Raw genomic sequence first — 22384 nt, forward strand, 5'->3', positions numbered from 1 at the left:
CAGGGACTGATGACCCACGTCATACCTCTTGATCTTCCCATTAAAGATTAGATAGAAGCAGAGATTCAAGCTAAAATGAATGTTCCTTCTGCCATTATGTGATCCAGCAGTTAATATAGCAGACCTAAATTACTGATTGGCTATATCATTTTTTTCTAAAGCCAAAAGAACTGTAAATTCATGGAGGAAGCTATAGTCAGCCCTAGTGGACAAAACAATCTAGGATTTGTAGATGGGCCGCTTCCCACCAAATAGGTGCAGTTGGTTAAGTGTTGTCCATATGCACAGTTTCTGCTATCTTCCTCTCTGACCTACCAGCAATCAAATTGAGAGACTAATCATGATTGGACAGGCAGTTGAACTCTCCTAACTTGCTGCATTCACTTTTCAGTCACCTCCCCCCCCCCCTTTTGCTCAGGAAGGGAAACCTACAGAAGCAGAGGGGAAAAAACCTGCTGCAAACAGCTGCAATTTCAGACGTGTATGCCTTCTGCTGACAGGTTGGTTCTGCTGGGATTTTCTGGTTCTACTGGGCTTTGTTAGTTCTTCCTGGAAGGCTTTGAATCAGACTGGTATATTTTCAGACTGGATATACTGGGCTTTCTACCCAGATTATAGGGCCCTGTCATAAGAAATAGCTCAGAGGGAAGCTTTGGAAGGGACAGGGACTATATGCTATGCTATTGGATACTGTATGCTGATGCAGATATGTGCCACTAGGGAGTTTGCACGTTGCTTAATATGCCATGTAAATTAGTTATGAATTGTTTCAGGAAGATTTCATCTCTATGCTTGACTTTATGCTTATCTTCCAAGTTTCTGCTACTGTGCCCTATTCTATCTTTTTCACTGAATGTACTAACTGTGGTTCATTATTGTACCTGCTTGGTGAATGATGTCCTACCTGTTGATTGTGTTGTATTTCACTTGCACCGTGTAATCCGCCTTGAATCTCAGTGAGCAAGGAGAATAAATAAATAAATAATAAAATAAAAATTGCACACCTCTAGCCAGGTCAGTTGCCTACCACCTCTTTCCCCCACTAGAGTGATTAGATGTTCCTTATTTGAATGTGATATCCTCTGTACAACTCTGTGGAGCATAATAGTATGTCCTTAATTTTATGGCCTTAAAAAACTTTAGTGAACAGACACAACATCTCTCAAATGGTTTGCGGCTCTACCCACACAAGTAGGAAAGCCATCTCTAAAACTACAACAGGGTGGCAAAGGAGCTCATTTCTTCTGCTGCCAGAGTTATTGCACACTTTACAAGGTGCCACAGACATATTTTCCGCTGTGTGTAAATGAGACAGGGAAACATGACCAATCCAGCATGGCTTTGCTAATAGGAGTTTTTCTGCTGCATATGTAATATTATTACAGGTCCACATTCTACCTGCACCTGTTTTAAAACATGTAATGAATGGAGCAACATTTATTCATATCAAAAAGTGTAAGAATGTGTTGTGGTGATCACCAAACAGATCTTTGGCTGTGCCAAAGAGGGTGAAGGGAAGGCTGAAGTGACAAGATATTAGGAGACAAATAACGGAGGTGGATGGAGGTACTAGCCTTTAAATCCAACTCCAGCCATTCAATCAATCTTTCTAAAAGTTCAAATGAACACAGACTAATACATGGGGAATTTAGATCAATCAATAGGGATGCTGGGTTACAATGTTTTTTTAAAAAATAAATATCACATTGTACAGTATTTGACAATGTTAATGCCCGCACTGTGCTGTTTCAGAGTTTTAGGGGAAACGCATTCAGAGAAGTAATTTCTCCCTCTCTGTACTATGTTACATCATAGAGGACACAGAGTTTCCAGCATGCACTGCATATCTTCATCATGTTCTTGGTTGATGCTGCTGGCAGACAGGTGATACCTCCAGGTCTGGCTGTGATTCAGAGCATTATCAATTGATGTCTGGACACCTAAGAAGGAAAAGCAACTGTTATAAGAGAAGGAAATCAACGAGCAATGTAGGTCATTTGAATGCAGTGGATTACAGGATGTGCTATACTTATGTCAAACAGGTGGGAAAGATTTTAAAAAATGGAACTAGTACAGGCTAGTTCTTAATAATTGGTTTTAGACCCCTTTTGGGGCCAAAATTGGCTGGTTCCGCACACGCTGGATAATGCACTTTCAATGCACTTTAGCTATCGTTTGGAAGTGGATTTTTTGTTTCACACTTGAAAAATTCAGTTCCAAATGATCTCTAAAGAGGATTGGAAGTGCATTATCCAACATGTGCGGAATCAGCCATTATCAGAATGTTAAAATGCAATTTTGGATCACTTTCAAACATGGCCATCAACTGATCTGAAGCCTTAAACAAATGCTTTGTTTTTTCCACACATGCTTACACAGAACAGGGTTCCAAAACACTTTTACTGGCATAGCTCTCAAACTCTAAACATTTAAAGGCTGCCGGGTTGTGTTGCCATTTGTTACAAAGACACACCTGAACATTGGTACCACCATTAAATTAAAAAAAAAAAACCCTTTGCATTTCGCTATCCATATTAAAGTATACTCAGAGAGTTTGGCTGTATTTTCTTCTATCAGTTGTATTTTTCTTTCTTTTTAGAAAAACCCTCACATCCTCGAAGTGAATTTGAAAATATGGATCTCTCTGCCAAAATAAACAGCTGTTTCTAGCATATTTGCTGTAGCTCTGACAAATTGGCTAGTATGTATTATTTAGCTAGGTAGGAACCAACAAGGTTGAGTGGCCAAGAAAATATAAAATAAATATAATTATTTATTGCACAGTAAAAAAAGTGACTTATGTGTACCAAATACATGCACAAATATTTTCCATATATAACCATGTGGTGTCCAAGACCCTTTATTTAACTGTACTTGATGGCCCTGGCCAACAAGTACTGGTTTTGCAGCATGATTAATCCTTTGGTTGGATTTAGACTGAAATTGATTTAGATGAATGCCCTATGAGGCTTCTTATTCTAGGAATATTATTATATTCCATCCAATTGCATGGCATAAGAGCAACAGGAACACAAGAACAGCCCCTTCAGCTCAGGCCATTGTTCTTTAATATCAGGATGGTCCACATGTTCAAGCAGCCTGATAACAGAACAGAATACTTCAAGTAGAATGCTCTGTCCCCTGTCATCTACCGCCAATCTCTGGTTTAGAAGCACCCTAAGCATTAAGACAACTACCTTGAACAACCTGACAGCTATTTCTAATCTTTTCTTTAATGCAGTGAATTAAAAATTGATATCTTAATTATTTGACTTCAAGTGAGCCAACAGGCAAGAATTGCAACAGAATATATTTAAACTGAGATTTTCAGTATGTACAGGAAGCATCTAGGTTATGTCTTTCCATGCTTATTAATTTGGCCCTGAACACTAAAGTGTGCTTGCTTGCCTGCAGCACAATCAGAGATTAACTCATGAGGCAATTCGCTCCAAGAAAAGAGCTCTAGATCTCCAACACCTTGCAGGGATTTCATTAAGAAATCATAGTTGCATAGAGAGAAGGTGTGACTTTTATGTATAAAATAAGTTTCAAATAGTGGTCCCCCCCCCCACTCCAGTCTTGACCTCTGAAGTATATGCTTTCTTTCATTCATGAAAGGGCTTTAGTAGAATATAAAAATGGCTGTGATTCAGGAGCATACAGAGCCAGAGTTAATTATACACTGCAAACTTTTTAGTGATTTGGAAGAACCAGCTCCAGGTACAAAGTATTTCCCAGTTTTACAAGGAGAAAAATGTATCCTGGACATTTACCACCTAGTAGGAAAACAGAACAATGAATCAGTAAATCGCTCTAATCAAAATGGCTCGGGAGAAGGGAAAGGGAAAATTTTAAGAAAAAAAAATCTAAATTCTAAATGATCAACAACAATCATGTTATCAAATCACCCAACTCGCTGCTAAAATTTCTAAGGGAATGACCTGAAATATGCAAGATGCAATTCAGGAAATATTCTCTGTGTGGGGCAGAACAAATACAAGACATATTACAGCAAAACTTGTTTAGCATAAACTACCAATGAGAAAAATGCATTGGCTGACACATGCTAATACAACCATCTCCCATCACTGTTCAGGCCCTTCCTACATGATCACTAAAGTTATTCCACAAACACATTTTAGAGTATGGATGATACTCATGCAAGGGCTTCTTCTGCAACAAAAGTTTCTGATAGGTAGTACAGAGAAGGTAGCTGTGCTACTGTTCACTCTTCTTTCTCTCCAAGATCTGTCGAGATGCGCCAGTTTCTGCACATGTGTCAAAGCACAGAAATGCCCATCCTCGGATTAGTTTTGTGAATTTAAAAACTAATACAAAAAAAGATTTCCCCAAAATAAAGCAGGGTAAGAAAGTAGCATGACATCACAAACAAATATCCTGACAAAGACCCACAGCACTTGTGCCATTATATCCCATACCACAGTTGCAACAATGATGCACTGATGGAAGCATGCCTGGTACAAAAATCTTGTTAGGTATAACATTCCTGGAGTGATTTGATGACTGATGTTGATAAATATTACTTACAGGGCAACTTTGTATGCTGTATCAGCTGAAAAAAGCAGAGGCAAGTATGCAAAATCCAGTACTAAACATTATCAAAGTGGTCATTTGGAACAGAGGTATTAGGAATTCTGTTAATGTTCTTTATGTATAGTTTAATCTGCATTACAGGAAATGCTGTGCTGAAACTCACCAGGGTTTTATTTTTCTGTGGAAATTGTTTGTTTTTACAATGACCATTGATTTTAGCATATAAAAATACTACGTGAAAATGATGGTACAGAAAGTGCTTTTAAAAAGGGTTCTGGACAGGCGTGTTTACACTGTGCTTGCTGGTGCTTTCCCTACTCTGACTTTACTAAAACTTGTACTTCTAGAATAAAAAACTCTGCAGGGTGAAGTGTGGGGAATGATGTGAAGTCCACTAGAATAAAACGTTCCTTGAGAGTATCCCCTATAAAATGTAACTTCTGTAACATTCCTTGTACATCCAAGATTCCAATTATCTAAGTATCTTGGATAAATAAGATACTGCTATGATTCAGAGAAGCCTCTTAATGCACCTAAGATGATTTGTTCTATAGTTCGAAAGTGACAGCCAGCCACACCAATCCACAAATCAGCTGAACTAGTCTGTAAACTTAATGGGAACTTACCCTGGTTCTACTCAGTTTGCTGATCGCTGACAGAAGTCTTTTCAAAGTCAATAGACCTGAACATTAAATCTCTGCAGTCCTGCATTTCCTAACTCATTACATCAGAGGTTTTCAACCCACAGGAGCCTTGGATGTGTTGCAAACTCCTATGGAGCCCCCGTTGTATTTGTTTTGCTGCTTTTTGGAAGGGCCTGCTGTTGTTATACATGCTTAGACAGTAAGGATGCCATACCTCTGGCCTCTCCTTGCACACATGCCTGGGAAAGGGCAGAGTGGTGAGGCAAGGTCACTCAGCTGGGCAGAGGGTTGTTTCGGGACTCTAACGCTTGACTTGTTCCTCAGTGTCATACACCTCATGGCACTCAACTGAGAGCCAAGCTACAAGTGACACCTGACACAGGTTGGACACTTGTCAGCTTCCCTCAAGTTTTGATGGGAAATGTAGGCATCTTGGTCTTGCAGCTGTAATGGAGAGCCAAGCTGTAAAACCAGGACGCCTACAAAACTTGAGGTAAACTGACAAGTGTCCAACCTGTGTAAGGCGTCACTTGTAGCTTGGCTCTTAGGCTTCATTTACATGGCTGCCCAGTGATACCTGGACACTATTGAGATGATAACTCGGGTTCCCCTTCATCCTGTCATGTGACTAATTTTATTTTGCTGCTTAATGGGTCCTGTGCTGCTTCTAAGAGCCAAGTTACAAGTGACGCCTTACACAGGTTGGACACTTGTCAGCTTCCCTCAAGTTTTGATGGGAAATGTAGGCATCCTGGTTTTACAGCTTGGCTCTCCATTACAACCGCAAGACCAGGATGCCTACATTTCCCATCAAAACTTGAGGGAAGCTGACAAGTGTCCAACCTGTGTCAGGTGTCACTTGTAGCTTGGCTCTGAGAGTTAAAAGTCAAGCTGGGACTGTAAAGTTTGAAGACCACTAGTTTACATCACTGAGCTCAGGGAATTCCTTTTGTAGGTGTGTTTCTAAACAATCAATAAAAATGACTATTACCTGCCCCTGTCAAAGTATTACTCGCTAAGACAGAAGATGCCCTTTTCTTCATCTAAAGAATGGGGGCAGTTGGGCTTATTAAGAAAAAAAATTACACTGGAAAGCGATTTGTGCAGATGGAGTGAAAAAAAGAGAGAACTTCATGTCTCGTACCTATTCCTCAATGCTTATGGGACAGGACTCCGGAACGGCAGCTGTTTAGTAGAGAAGACCAAAAGCAAATGGTGAACAAGAGAAAAGACAGACACCACAAATGCATGTGTGTACAACAGAGATAGGAAAAAAAATACAGCTGAAAAATATTTGCTATGCTGCACTCTCTCTTCACTATTCTAGATTTTCCATTGACAGCTTTATGTGATAGCACTTTAGGATAACCTTCCAAACGAGTAGCATTTAGGATGACTTGAGAGATTTTAGCATGATGGCTTTGATAGTCCTGTTCTCTTTGAATGGAGAATTGGAATCCACATACTTCATGATTATTTAAATACTTTTTGTGTTTATTCTGTGCTTAGTCAGGCATTCTGTAGTTTACTAATATATTCTATAGTGTGTATTAAGCAAATGAAGACCATTGAGGAAGGCCTCATGGCCAAAAGATGTTTGGTGACATGTACATTATAATGTGTATAATAGTACCTGGTCATTTGTAAGCTACCTGTAATGTATGCAGGCCTTTTTTTCTGGGAAAAGAGTTGGTGGAACTCAGTGGGTTGCCTTCAGAGAAAATGGTCACATGGCTGGTGGCCCCGCCCCCCAATGTCCAGACAGCGGGGAGTTTAGATTGCCCTCCGCGCCGCCTGGCGGCATGGAGGGCAATCTAAACTCCCCTCTGTCTGGAGATCAGGGGGCAGGGCCACCAGCCATGTGACCATTTTCAAGAGGTTCCGGAACTCCGTTCCACGGCGTTCCTGCTGAAAAAAAGCCCTGAATGTATGGCATCCCTTTGTTCAATAATTCTTACACAAGGGAAAGGGAAACTTATACATGGAACCAGATTGACATTGTTTTAGCGACACAGTTTTATCATTTTGAATGTTCTTATTTTTTATTTTTTGCATTGATCTTGGGGTGCACACACACACACACACTTTTTTTTCTTTTCAACTTTTTTTGTTACCCAGCATGATGGAACCCAGCCCCTATATGTCTACAAGAAATATAGGGTGGATAATCAGTTCACGATAAAAATCTTTTATTTCATAAACCATCACTCCTATCTCATTTACTTTAGAGATGCCAATAAGAAATGGATATTCAAGAAAAGGCATAGTATTACAGAATTATGCCGGGTAAAGAACAGCAAACTAATACCTAGGATCCAACACTCATTTTAAGTGTGCCCATGTAAAGACACTCGTCACAGATATCCTCACAGACATCAGCTGTCCTGACTACAATTTGGTAGCCTGCAGTGTCATTAAATTCATTCACACACTAAGCATGTCACCAGCACATTACAGGAAAAGGTTCTAAGGTGGCTCCACCCCTCACTCAGACAGTGATGTCACAATGTAATGTCAGTATTGATTCTACAAGTTGGAGAGGAGTGGACTGCTAATAGATCAAGATAAAATACATAACCCCATCCTGTTTATTTTCTACTCATGTTATTTTAAATCAGATAGAATAGCTTATATGTGGAGCCTAGTCTTAGTCACAACCTCAGCTTCATTTATTTTTAAAATTTATATCCCATGTGACTTCCAACAATGACAAAGCACAAACATTTTAAATCATCAAGCTTTGGTTTATGATAAAATAAATTTTAAAAAATAAGGTCTAACCCAGATTCAAGATTTGACACAGAACAATTTCAGTAAATATATATATTAACACACATATTAAAAAGCAATGGTCGAGGTTTTTCAGTCCAGCGCCACAACAGCTTGCAGATGCTGAAGTTAATACAGTAGCAATGTTAGAGGGATTTTATGTTAGCAATCAAAACAATGTCCTCTGGGATAGTCTGCTTGTAAATGGGAGATGCTCTGTCAGAAAAGCAAAAGACATAGCTAGGGAAGTAGACCACCGATATCTTTGCCTGCTGCTGGGTGCCAAAAGGACAACATTTGGCATTTGAGACACTGCAATTTCCTGCCAGCAGGAGAGTCTGCAGCAGCACAGCCCCTAAATATAACCCAAAATAGTCACCGCTGATTATTCACAGTCATCAAGCCAGTTTATTTTCAAATAATCACAAGTCACAAGTTCACTTAGGGCTGATTCTCACGCTCCTACTTCTGCTTGGGTACATACAGATGCACACACAAATCATGTAAAATATAGCAAGAGTCCAGTAGCACCTATAAGACTAACAACATTTGTGGTAGGGTATGAGCTTTCATGAGCCACTGGACTCTTGCTCTTTTCTAAGGTTGAAAAGATACCTGAAGAAGTGAGCAGTGGTTCACAAAGGCTCATACCCTGCCATAAATTTTGTTAGTCCTATAGGTGCTACTGGACTCTTGCTCTTTTCTACTGCTAGTACAGACAGACTAACACAGGTACCCATCTTGATCTATCTCCATGTAAAATATGAGAGCGAGCTGCTGCATGGCTTGCTACCTTCCCCTCCTAAACACCTGCAAGTGGCAGGAAAGGCCATATCATGGCTTACATCTGGAATGGCAAGGTAATGAAAACTACATTATATTAACATCTGAAACCATCTCTGCATGTTTTGTCCTCTTACATATGTACCCAAGTGTGTGCGGTATTGATTATTCCACTCATTTTCCTTTCCAAGTAACTGTTTCCTCTCCAAAATATATCACATTTCCATTGGTTGTACTACTTACCTTTGTATCTATTCACAAGTTAAGGAAAAAGGTAACTGAAGATCCAAAACAAAGAGGGTGAGATGTGGTGGGATTACCCCCTCAATTTAAATGATATATCTATAGGATGTTACTGAAACAAGAGCTCAGACTTTACAGTGAAGAAAATGGAGTGTGAGAGAAACTAGAGGACAGCTTTAGAAATGCACCTCTGCTGATACAACAGCCGTACAATGTGTTATTCCAGCCATACAATAAAGGGCTTAAAAATCACATGCATCTGTGAGACAGGCAGCTCAGAAAGCCATTCTCCACTCTTCTGTACATATAGCTTGTGTGTCACTAAATACATGCTTTAATCCTGTTTGGCTATAAAGCAAGGAACGGATTTGCAAAAGAATGTACCACAGGCTGTGTGGCTAAGGAAAGATCATTTGGTTCTGCGTTGCATGAACATAATGAGCTGTCAGGGATCTGCAAGAGATTTCTGTAAGAAGCAAAGCCACCCAAAGGGAATGTTAGCCAAAGGAGGTAACCTTATCTTGTGTGGATCATCCAGTTTCTTCCACTGGGGCTTCAAAATGTGCAGCTTTAACTCTTATGGCTCAAATACTGTAGACAACATCCTGGGATATTTCTCATGCATAAAAAGAGACAACAGGGATAGTGTATGATTGTGACACCATCCAATGCAATTCCTGCCTTTAGCCCAGAGCATATTTCCACCGACTTCTCTATTAAATATACACAAGAACAGGCTCTGCGGCAAGGCTTTTAGAGGAACCTTTTCTATGGCCTTCCCTTTCTATAATTCAGTGGCGAAGTAAGAAGTAAGAGAAAGCATGCACTAAAAAACTATAGTAGCCAATCAGTGGCAAGATATCATTAGCCAGTTCCCCATGTGTCTCTGCTATGTAGTTAAGAGGAGATAACGAAAGAGGTGATACAACTGATGTACTTCTGATGTTGCACCACTGACAGAGAACATGTCTAGAGACACGTTTTCCTTTCCTACTATGTCTAGGTATCAGCCCCTGTTTCCCCAGCAAAGTAATGTTAGGGAGAGTTATCTGCAATAAAGGATATGCAATTTTATGAAGGAGTTTTTCCAAAAGAATTATTCACATGGTCACATCCAGGGGCGGCGCCAGGGTTTTTGGGGCTTGTGGCCGGCCAGCCGGGTACCCTCGCGCGTGTGCGTATGCGCGCGCGCACTGGAATGTGTGATGATGTCACATGTGATGTCATAACGGGAGCACGTGTGCCGCCGCCGGCCCGATCACAGCGGCGGGCAGCTGTGACGGTATGCAGGTGGCCTCCAAGCTTTCACGCTTAGTTGCCTGCGCCGCCGCAGACGCCTGCCCGCGGCTGCTGCTCCTGGCTGGGGGCATGTGCTGGCGGCGGCAGTGGCACAAGGCGGGAGGGATAGGAGGCTGCAGTTCTGTGGCGCGCACTCCCGCTCCCCGCGCCTCCTCCAGCGCTCCCTCCAGCACCCCGCGCCTGAGGCCACCGCCTACCTGGCCTCAATGGGCGCGCCAGCTATGGTCACATCCTAGCATTTTTGTGCATGGTTTTCCAATTTAAAAGCTCAGAGACTTGGTTTAATAATCCTTCTTATTATATACACTGCATATGTGTCTGTCCTCTTCTGTAAAAAAGGTTTGTCTGTTTTTTTAAAAAATCAGCTTACTATGGCACATAGGATCAAGATATGGTTCAGAATTCTTTCTTATTCAAAGCATGCTTTTGTACTTGGTGCCATGCTATCAGAAAAATACTCAGTTTTGTTGTAGGTTGCACAAAAAAATCTATATCTAGCTTCTCTCTCTTTTTTTTTTTTGCAGATCTCGTTAAATGGCTCAGAGACCTGTTACTATATTCGGAACATGCCTTTCTACTACTTGACATTCATTGGCTCTCCTAGGGGGTGACTTTATTGTATATAAAGAGTGATTTCTCAGCATCCAAGAGCTGAAAAGTTCCAGGAGCTTGGAAGGTCTGTTTCAATCATTTATTTCATTGCTCTCTAATTGATGCAATTTGTAGCCAACCTATCCTAAGGCTTACATGGTAAAACAGTACTAGGGACTGATTTACCTTATTTGCTTGGTTAAGACAGTAATAGAAAAAATTCCCAGTTTAAAAGAATGCAAGGGGTCACACATTAAACTGGGATTAAATCAAAGCATTTGGTTAGGACATTGCCCAGCTCTGGGTTTTATATAGACACACATCATTTGGAGGCACCAACAGTGCAAAGACAGGATTCGGTGCTCCATTTATACCTAATTGCTCTAAATGGCCTTGCATGTGGCTGTTTTTAAATGACTCCTGCCCCAGGAGAAAGACAGCATTTGTTGCAATTGTTATAGAATCTCTTATCTACTGCCACATATGCTGTTTCACAGCAAAGCCTGAATTCACTACAGAATTTCCCCAGTGGGATAAATTATAAAATGGACAGGATGATTTAGCAGAGGAAGAGGGTTAGCTTGCTGACATCTATATAACGGCAAAGTGGAGGTGGGGGTTAAGATAGCTTTCCTCCTCAATAGCAATGAACAAAACCAACAAGGAAGATTCTTACAGATATCTCAAGGTTACAGTCTTGAAGCTTTGGGGAAAGTAAGATAAGCACGTAATGGGTTGCTATGGTTTTCCAAGTGAAACAAATTTACTGACTGGGGTGCTGGATTTGACATGTCTCCATTTTAAAGATTTGGGGCACAAACCAGAGAAGATCACGACTGAAACAATGGCAGCTAAGCATTTATGCAGCAGAAGTTTGGGATGTTGTATCTTCTCTGGATGTCACCTATGGAATGCAATCCACATCAATGGGACTTGTACAGAATTGTGCCCATGGTTTCTAGCACTGGAATTAAAGTTCCCAATTCTTCTAAGATCAAATTGCCCCTCTACAAAAATGACAATGTTCCTCCACAGTCAGTAAAATTTGCAACCATTAAGCAATAGGGAGAGATGGAAAGGATGGAAGCGTAAGTTAACAAAATGAAAAGTGTGCTGGCGTAGAGTGAACATGAACTTTCACACCGATGAAATCCAGTTGAGGGTGGGGAGACAATCAATGAGAGAGGAAAGACACAAATGCAACATACCCACGGTTAGTAACAAAGTTAAGTGGAGATGTAATACCAGGGGCTCAGCTGAGAGCTATTAAACGTGACTCTAGCTAGATTATGTGCAGGCTAGGCTACTTATAAGAAATAATGAAGTCTGAAGGTCTTTTGTACTGTCCATTGACTAGAAATAATGCAGGATTAGGTGAAATGGCTGGGTTTTATGTTGCTGCAGAAAAAGGATCTTGCCTAGCTTTCCACTTCAGCAAGAATCTGAAAGGATGGTGTAGGTTAACCAAATCTTCTGGTAGAAAAAAAAGGGTGGTTCCTTTGGCAACAATACAACTAAATCACTGATTAAGCTATAATTCTACAGACCTGTGTAGGCACTGTCCATTTATCTCACCACTCGGAATCTCATCTGGGGAGAATTTTCTAGTCTGGATCAGGCTTGGATCTGAAAGCAAGCTCTGTCCTGTAGGCCATTCACTTACAGACGTGTCTAAGCTACAGACTTAAATTGTTTTCAGTGTCATGCCTCTCTTCTAAGAAAACAGGGTGATTGCAATTCTGTGATGGGAAGCTAGGGTTCTTAAGGTTGTTGGATGGGATTCCATCAGTTACATCCAACCTAAGATGACTTATCCCACCCAGTGTGGTATAATGTTACAGTGCTGGTCTAGAACTGGAAAGATCTTGGGTTTGGTCCCTACTCAGCCATGAAACTTTCTGGGTGACTTTCAGCCAATCGTTGGCCCTTTGCCTACACTACTTCACAAAGTTGTTGAGTGGATAAAATAGAGAGAAGAACCATAAATGCCTTTGAAGAAAGACAAGATAAAAATGTAGTCAGACATACAGATCTTTTTCTTGGCTTGTAATTTTTAAAAACAAAATTAAAGAGGGAAAAATTGGAGGGGGGAGAGAGAAAGTATGAGAGAGAGGAAGAAAGAACAAAAACAAATAAGATAGATAGATAGATAGATAGATAGATAGATAGATAGATAGATAGATAGATAGATAGATAGATAGATAGATAGATAGATAGATAGATAGATAGATAGATAGATAGATAGATAGATAGATAGATAGATAGATAGATAGATAGATAGATAGATAGATAGATAGATAGATAGATAGATAGATAGTAAAAATTAGAAGTGGATCCCATGTTGCAGGTTGGGGTTAAAAGAAATTCTACTGTTGTAAAATCCTCAGGAAAAACAAAGGTCCTTCAGAGAAAGTCACATTACAAACTTGCCAAGAAGCTGGGAAACTTGCAATTTCTTTCTGCATTTTAGTGTAATGTAGAATAGGGCAGGGAAGAGGCTGTGACTTGCAATGTTGGAAAGGTGCCATAGCTGAGCACCATTGTTTCTGCCTACTGCTAAATGTTGTATAATTGCACATATACAGACATGTCACGTGGTGCTGGCTGCCAGGCAAGTGACAGGTATTCAAGGTGGGTGGGGGGCATGAAAGAGATTCCCCTCCCACCTCCCTACACCCACAAAGTTCATGTTCAGCAGACTGCCACTCACCAGGTAAGCAGGCCTCAGAGCACAGCTTATTGTCCAGAGCTTTCACGCTTGCGTTGCCAATGTCATTGTTATTGTCACACTCCATACCTAGGAATGCGCCTGTCCTTTGGCCTGTAAGGGAGTTAATGTAGTTAGAGAGGGGATGGGGCTTTGTTTTAATTTTTTTCCTTGCTAAAGTAATGGAAAAATACAACAGTTCATTATCAGGACCGGGGAAAAAACCCACCCCTCAGCAAAAGCCAAACGGTAGAGAGTGGACAATAAGACATTAGATCGTGTGATGCGTCTGCATTAAGCCATCCTGACGTTTCCTCAACCACCTCCATTTTCATCCTTATTTCAAGACAAGGGTGTTTTGGGATTTGGGGGCCAATAAGGAAGGTATAGGGGATATAGCTGGAAATTTAACAGTTAAGAGTCAATAAGCAAGCAGACACAAAAGTAACAGACAAGAATAGCAAGGGAATATGAAAGCTTTATGCATATCTCCAGCTCATATTTTTGCAGATCTCTCTGGCCAGTATCTGAAACTTCAGAAGTAATATGAATGCTGAAAATTCATATCCTTTCCCTAATTTAACAACCTGATAAATTGTTACCTCCCTACCCAGTCCAACACAGTAAAAATCTCACACTGTTGCAAAAAAGAAAGCATGATTAAGTAGAGTACTGCTGGGCATATCCATAGCATAGACTTAAACAACTGAACAGTCAGAGAACTCTACGAGTTTTAGTCCTATGTACTTGGGATTTTTGAGAGAATTCTCAGCACCTTTATAGAAATAGAATTCCCAGGCTTCTTTGGATCATACCATGAGAGTTTTACTGGTATAAAACCTATACAACTCTAATGTTTCTTATGAGATGCTCAAGATGCAATAGCTTCTAAACAGAAAGCACAATTGTCTTGTGCTTTTTCCTTCATGCTTCTTTAATATCTAAAAAGGTTGCTCAATCTCCTCATTTTCAGAATTCCTCACATTTCTAAATTGAATGAGAAAGCCAAAGCGAAACGAGTGTACAATCATTTTAGCATGGCCCTCTTTACTTTCTGTAGTAGCCAATAAAATTCATAAGTAGTACATTCCAGACTACGTTACTTGTGAAAATGCCCTGACCAAATCAATGCTGTTTATGTTCCCCAGACATGGCTATATAGAAAGAAATCCCTTATAGCACTTCATATTAATATTCTTGTCAATTTTGATAAATGTAGACTGCTTTCTTAAAATCACAAAACAGAGACATACACATACACGTAAGGAAAAGGAAGCAATATATGGGACACAGACCTTTTTTGCATGGGCAATTTTTGCCACTTTTGGCCCCATACCTTTTTTTGAGTTTTCTTCCAAATTCCAGACACTCAACTTCCCCTTCAGATTTCACTGTGGCGGTTTAAGGGTTTGGAAGAGAACCCTTGAAATACCACATTGAAATCTGAAAGGAAGAGTTAAGCATCCAGAATTCGGGGGAAAACTCAAAGAGGTACGGGACCAAAAGCGGCAAAAAATTGCATGTGCAAAAAAAGCCTTAGACTCAGGAAAATTAAAAGGAATTTTGCCATCCAATTCAAGTGTCAAGCAAAGCTCTTACAACAGCAAGTCTCCTTTTAATAAAATGAAAAAGTATGCAGAGGCTGAGGTAGAAGATCTTAAGCACATATATGCCAACTCACTGAGGGCCAAACTCCAAGTGACTAATGACACAGGTTGGACACTTGTCAGCTTCCCTCAAGTTTTGATGGGAAATGTAGGCAGCTTGGCAGAATGTTGGACAAGTGACAGTTGAGAAGTCCATTGGACAGCAGTTGGAGAGCCAAGCTGCAAGACCAGGATGCCTACATTTCCCATCAATACTTGAGGGAAGCTGACAAGTGTCCAACCTGTGCCATTCGTCACTTGTAGTTTGACTCTGAGAAACTGATTTTTTTTTTAAAACAAGAATGCTTTAGGTTGCCCTCACACCAAATCTGTCCATCTTGAACAACAGCTGAGTGAATGTTCTCTTCCACTGTGCTGTTTAAAAGTCCATCCAGTGTCTTAATTCCAAAATAAAAGAAGCAAAACTGATACACAGTCAGGTGCTTGGGCTTAACTGGTTTATGGACTGGGCTGCTGCATGTATGTGGAAGTATTTTGCTGAATGTAGGAGGTAAGCATGCAAAACCACTGAAATTCCAGACGCGCAGATGGCACTAAAGCAAAAGCACCAGCCAAGGAGGAGCAGAGGAACAGGGAGAAAGAAACAGAATGGTGTTTGCTGACCACTGGAAAAGTTTCTCCTTGAATAGTGACATCACACCCTACCTAAAAATGTATTCATTACCTGGATGAAATAAAATGTTGCAAGGGAGATACGACGAGTCAGTCTGCCTCCCTATGAACCTGAATAAATGGCTTCCCCAGAGCTCAGTAAAAGTTCAGTTTGCCTTGGTTATTGATAAACTTGGTCTGTTTTTTTGCTGGAAGGCTTAAGCTAAAGGAGCAGTCACATGAAACAACAGTGGGCAAAATGATCAACCCCCATGCACAAATCTGGAAGCAGAACGCTGCAGTTAATCTGTATGTTTTATTCACAAGCAAGCTTTGTCAATGCCAATTTTCATCTCTCCTATCAGAGACTCCCAGAGTCTCATTGCTGGCCATGTATGGCCCCATTGACAAAAGCTCCCATTACATGTAAATGAAATCTGGGGTCTATCCATTCTGAACTAATGTGGAGAGGGAATGAGGAGAGAAAACAGAAAAGCAGCTCCAATTACTTCCACAAGGACACTGACAGTTGGTGGGGATCAGATTGGATTGAGTAATGTTGACTATCCTAAGCTTAGAATAACAACAGGCACATAAAAGCCCAAAAGCTGAGGGGAATTTGGCGCTCCCAAAAGGGGTCGAGGGTGGGAGTTGGTGCTTAACACTTTCCTTACCCACTGTTTCTCTATTCCAAATCAACTCTCTAATCGTTTTCCTTTCTGTGGACTTCCAGACAGCATTTGAATTCTGCTTGTTCTCTGTGTGTGTACATGTGTGATTGTAAGCGAGTGTGCAAGCTATATGGAACAGTTTGAACCTTAAAAGTGTTCAACATGCATCCATTCACCTCAAATCCCATTCTCAAAGCTGTTGTTCCCTTCAAGAGGCAGCTATTGGGCATCTGTTATATGTACATTTGTGTGCAATGTTTAGTCGGCTCTAGAAAGCCCAGAAGAGGACCACACAATCTCTAACAGTGTCAGAACATTGTAGCTGGGGCATATATTAAACAACCCAAGGGGAACTTCATTTTGGGGTCTGAAAAATCTCAGGAGGAAATGATATCCCATATATTTCATAAGCTTTCAGATTCAGATCTGATCTCATTCTCTTATAATCGAATTCCTAAATCCTATTCTTGGATAAGCAATGGGATGACAGAAGGAAGGCAGAAAGAGAGAACAAAGGGGTACAAATCTTAAAATGTCACAGATTCTGTTGTTTACTCAACAGCCTTTTGGTCTTCTCTCCTGGACTGTAGATAAATTCAGAGAAAAAATTGAAACCCAGATCTTGACTAAAAATAATCCACCTTGTTTTCTACCATTCATTCACATCTCCCCCTATGAATCTTTCTCTGCTAACTTATAGAAGAGTGAACCTGCTCTAAGTAAGTGAACCTTCTATAAGTGAACTTATAGAAGAGTGAACCTGCTCCTATTTTACGGACTCCTAGATACACATTCAATAAACAGGGCACGGCCGCTTGTCCTGAACCTACCCACCTCCTCTTCCCCTGTGAACATTGTCATTAGATATGAAACAAGACCAAGCAACATGAAACAAAGAGTAATTATCCATTCTCTGTTACCATCTTCCTGTGTGGGGGAGCCATCCTCTTCCTCCATGACATCATTCCCCTGCCACAAATATTGACAAAACGGGACTATTAAAAATAAAGACAATCTGATGCAAAGAAGAAAACAGAGACTCAATTATCTAATCAAAACTAGGTTCTGTCTTCCAGCGGTGATTAAGAAAAGAACATGCTACATGTGAAATAAGTAAGTGGTTCTCAACCTGCAGCAACTCAAGAATCTTTAAAAAAAAAAATTGCAGACCACCAAGACCTTCTTCGCCTCCTCTTTCGCCGACATGCATCACATGCCAAACAGACTCATTGCAAATCACGTGTGGAAAACTCCATGGGCTCTGTGAAGCCTTCTGTTCTTTTACTTCTTCAAAACAATACAGTGAGACCTTTACATATTCAATATTTGTATTTGCTGTGTGTGGTCTACAATGTTAGGGCTCAGACAGCAGCTCATTCTACAGGCCATGGAATTAGCTGAAGATCTAATCAGCCTCACCCTTGACTGGAAAGAGCTTTGCACTTGAGACAGCAAGAGTATTCCTTATTTATTAACTTCTACCTAGAGGCTGGCTGCACAGAGGTGGGAAGGGACCTGGAAGAACTTTTGGAGCTACTCAAATGAATAGAAAAAAAACCAGTATCACACGAAACCAGAACACCTGGTATTTCTACGGCTGAACTACTGGTTCCCAGCAACCAATTTTCTGGTTACTGCTAAGATGATCTGGAAGCTAGATGACAATGGGTATCACCATCAATATGAGGTCTGATCTCATTCCTAGAAAACTGGAGGAGTCCATTTTACATTAGCCAGACGGCATGAAAAAGGCTCACTCTTTTAATGAAATCTTTGTAGACCAAATGGAGTACCATTATGGATATACTGGAGTTCCTGAACCCCAGCTTCAGGAAAGCTGAAATAAGCTATTATGTATACATCTTCTCTGCAAGGATTTCTGTTTCACCTTCATATTCCACTTATGGCAATCAGGATAGTACATGACGTGACCTGCTGGGCTGTAGCATTTCAGATTATGGATATTTATGTCCCTCCTAAGTGCAAGAAGCATTGTCTGTGTGATTTTTTTGGTTGTGCATTTACCAGTCCCATTCACACAACCAGGAAGCATGAAGGAACCTTAGTCTTTTGAATGATCCAAGAATCTCAGCTTGGTACTCTGACCAAATATGCCAAAAGTTGTAGTCAGCTTATGTTTGAGCAGTTATAAAGGAACAATTATGATGGAAGAACCAAGCAGGCTGGATCATGCTGATCAAATGAACGCAACAAGAGATTGTATATGAAACCCAGTGTGGTAGTACTTTGACCATTTATAAACAAGCTCTGATGCTCGTGGGCCTCAAATTTGGTATTTTTGCTCTTAGAACAGAAGTCCCAGCCACACTGGAACAGAGACGTTCTGCCTGGGTAAAAAGGAACAGAAACCCGAAGAACATATTCACCTAACTATTCTGTCATGATGATCCAGCTCAGTCAGGACAAACTGCTCTCTCATTGGTCCAGGCTCTTGTCTTCTTTTCACTGTTGTGACTTATCAAACTGTTACCTTATCGAGTGGTCCCCATCAGTTCCACTTCATGACTCATCAGGGATCCTCCGCCGACAAGATTACTAGTTTCCTTAGACTAGTCCCCCTATATACCAATTTTCTGACTACAGTTTTTCTTGTTCTTTGTATTTTATCAGCATATTTATGGCATGCCATGCAAGTCCCCCAAACCAGGCTTCACACAGAAACCTACAACCAGTTTGCCAAGTACAATCACCTGACCACAATTAGATTTTATATTGAAGGGTATCCCATATGTTAAATAAACCATATCTTTACCTCAGCGTCACGCTCTTCTGCTGAGATACTGACAAAATTTCCATCTGGAGATTCGACAGGAGTTGACTAAAAGAAAAGAGAGAGGGTGAGACTTAGACTTACTGTGAAATAACCTATATAGATGTTTAAGGCTGTCTAAAAAATTGCACCAGCAGTATCAACTCCTACACACCATACCATTCCTCAGTGCATCTCATCTACATCTTTTCTGTCCTCTCAATGAGAAGACACAGCTATTAAGTCTGGCTGGCCTCACTGTTTCAACTTAAGTCACTCACAGGCAGTTCATACATAAAATTGTATCCAACATGAGGGCTACACTGTGTAATCCGCCTTGAGTCTCAGTGAGAAAGGCAGACTATAAAAAATTAAATAGATAAACAAACAAACTAACAAGCAAATGAACAAACGAACGAATACTCATACCGCTGCCATCTTAAATGCCAGATGAGCCTTATAGCCACCATGCTCCATTCAAATATTAAAACTGACAGCTGCTGTAGCATAGAGGTTAAGGGGCTGGGATGTGAATCAGCACTTTGCTAGTTCAACTCCCACTACTGCCATGAACTCTGCATCTGGCACTGGATAAGTCACTCCTCCTCTCAGTCCCAGCTTCCCAGATGTATTGTGGACATAGTAATAACACTGACTTTGTTCACTACTCTGAGTGTGTCACTAATCTGTCTAGAAGAGTGGCATATAAGCACATCGTTGTTCCTGTTATTATAAAATGGCTGCAATTAATTTTTAACATCTATATATGTTTTGACTGCATCTCAAACTACATATCATCAGAGACCGCCATAGCGGAAAAATATATGGACTTTGTATTTTATTAACATCTGTAATACATCAATCCCCGGATACAGGAATATTTTTAACAATTAGTAAATAATGTCTTAGTTGAAAGGTTGAATGTTTAATTATGTTCTGTTGTATAAAATATTAATTTTTTAAAAAATTAAAAACAAAAAGCTTTTAAAAATCTATATATGCTAGTAAAGTGTTACAAGACTTTCGAACTGCTTAAATTGCCCTAGTATGTAATATTTGCAGAAGACAGCTGCTTCCAATGAAGATAGAAACTGTGAATCCATCACCAGCAAAACACCACAATTTATACTTGTAACCAGGACTTTTTTTCAGCTGGAACGTGTCAGAACAGTGTTCCGGAACCTCTTGAAAATGGTCACATGGCTGGTGACCCCGCCCCCTGATCTCCATACAGAGGGGAGCAGAGAGGGCAATCTAAACTCCCCTCTGTCTGGAGATCAGGGGGTGGGGCCACCAGCCATGTGACCATTTTCTCCGAGGGCAACCCACTGAGTTCCACCACCTCTTTCTCCAGAAAAAAAGCCCTGCTTGTCACTTTGACCAGCTTCAAGTCTTGGCCATACTTACATCTTCTTCTGATGGTATCTCACTGGCAACAGCAGGGGATGGGATCATGTCCCCTTCTTCCTCAGTGCCAGGAGCTACATAGGAGCCTGACATGGAAGACATGGTGTCAGTGCTGATCTCAGAGTGCTGACTTTGGGAGGAGGCCATAGACATGACTGACTGTGCCAGACTGCTGCTAACAGGACCTATGGAAAAGACAGAAGGGTGCAGGCAAGACATGGACATTATGGAAACGGGTGATAAGCAATACGCTTGCTAATGAGTCCCAATTCCCACTAAGAATTTCCTTTGCCTGGAATAAATTCCCCATTCTGCTGCACTCTGAACTTTGTTACATGGCTTGTTTCTTCCTGCTTAATACTGCATCCACCACCCTCAAGCCATTCATCAATAGCTCAATATTTGTGGATAAATCTGTCTGTCTGTCTGTGCTGCTTTCAAGTCTACAGGAGCAGTATGGTTCCACCATTAGCTAATTAACACAATCCCCAGGAAATAGGATTCTAAGAGGCAGCACATCTGCAAAATCATTTTTATAGCTCCGATACATTTTGAGTATGCATCAGATGCTGAGTTCAGGCTATGCAGACCCTCCAATGCAGGCTAGTGGCAGTGGGGGGAACAACGGGCAGGGAGGTGCAGATTGACTTTTCTCAGGGAGACCCAGAATATGCTTGGCAAGGAGAATGTCACTGATCTACCACAAGAAGCAAAACAAGTAACCTCTCCTATTGTACCTTCTGGGGAAGAGATGGTAGAAGAAAGAGGAGTCCCTGTACATGAAGACTGGTCTATTGCACCTGATGAGGATAAAGTGAGGTTTTCACTCTCAGGAGTTACACCACATTCCTGAAAACATACCAAAAGCAAGGGGGAAAATGCTGATTTATTTTAAAAAATTGTTCTACTCATATTATTTTCATCTTCATTTTCAAATTCCTATTTCATTTTCATATTCATATGACTTTTTAGGGGGGGGAATCTGTGCAGCTATTTCCAGTGAATGAACCATTATTATCTCCTAAGTGCAATCCTTTGGCTGACTACCAAAGCCATTGTATTCATCTCCTGTGATCTTTGCCAGGCAAATTGTAGAACCTTCCCTTCCAATGTCTGTTCTATAGAGACTGGCTGTACTCAGACATCATGACAAAAATGGTTTGTTTAAACTGGGGTTGGTACAGCCAACTTTGCTTTGTTTATTAGAAGCAAGTAATAAATCCTGGTTTGTCTTGCCTCTTCTTTTGCCTCCAGCAAAAATTTCTGGCCAAGTCATTGTAAGGGGCAGTGCTACTCAAACTATGGTTTATGAATACAGACATCACAACAAGCCATAATTACTGCAAACTCTAGTTTGAAATGCCCGCCAATAAACCTTGGTTTGTTGGACCACCTGCACTGAACATACAAAGTAAATGGTGTTTGATCAAACCACAGTTTATGCACCATGGTTTATCATGTTGTCTGAAGGCTGTCTTAGTCCACAGGGGAAAAACAAGAAGCAAAGAAGATGCTGAGCTAATGTTTGAAAGTGACCCCAAGCCCTTTCAAACAAAATAAAAACATCACCTCCTCAAGATGACGAGGAGACTTTCTCCTGGAGATCCTGATGTCAGATTCACTACAGGACTTCTCATCCTCTTCTTCATGAAGTACTGAGGAATTCTGGGAGATTGACCTGGGCAAAA

General features: G+C 40.7%; 1 protein-coding gene across 1 annotated transcript in view; it reads right to left on the reverse strand.

The window, feature by feature from the left end:
* Window positions 1-1631: 1631 nt before the first annotated feature.
* The window catches only part of RNF157 (ring finger protein 157), a 120481-nt gene continuing 99728 nt past the window's right edge, over window positions 1632-22384 (reverse strand). Inside the window, exons 13-19 of the mRNA XM_054975222.1 lie at window positions 22266-22374; window positions 21434-21545; window positions 20697-20881; window positions 19293-19358; window positions 17440-17488; window positions 13594-13704; window positions 1632-1940 (exon numbers count right to left, since the gene is read on the reverse strand). Coding sequence (XP_054831197.1) covers window positions 1810-1940; window positions 13594-13704; window positions 17440-17488; window positions 19293-19358; window positions 20697-20881; window positions 21434-21545; window positions 22266-22374 — 763 coding nt within the window. The 3' untranslated portion in view covers window positions 1632-1809. The remainder of the gene's footprint in view (window positions 1941-13593; window positions 13705-17439; window positions 17489-19292; window positions 19359-20696; window positions 20882-21433; window positions 21546-22265; window positions 22375-22384) is intronic.

Source organism: Eublepharis macularius, chromosome 4 (assembly GCF_028583425.1).
Source record: "Eublepharis macularius isolate TG4126 chromosome 4, MPM_Emac_v1.0, whole genome shotgun sequence".
Classification (NCBI taxonomy): Eukaryota; Metazoa; Chordata; class Lepidosauria; order Squamata; family Eublepharidae; genus Eublepharis; species Eublepharis macularius.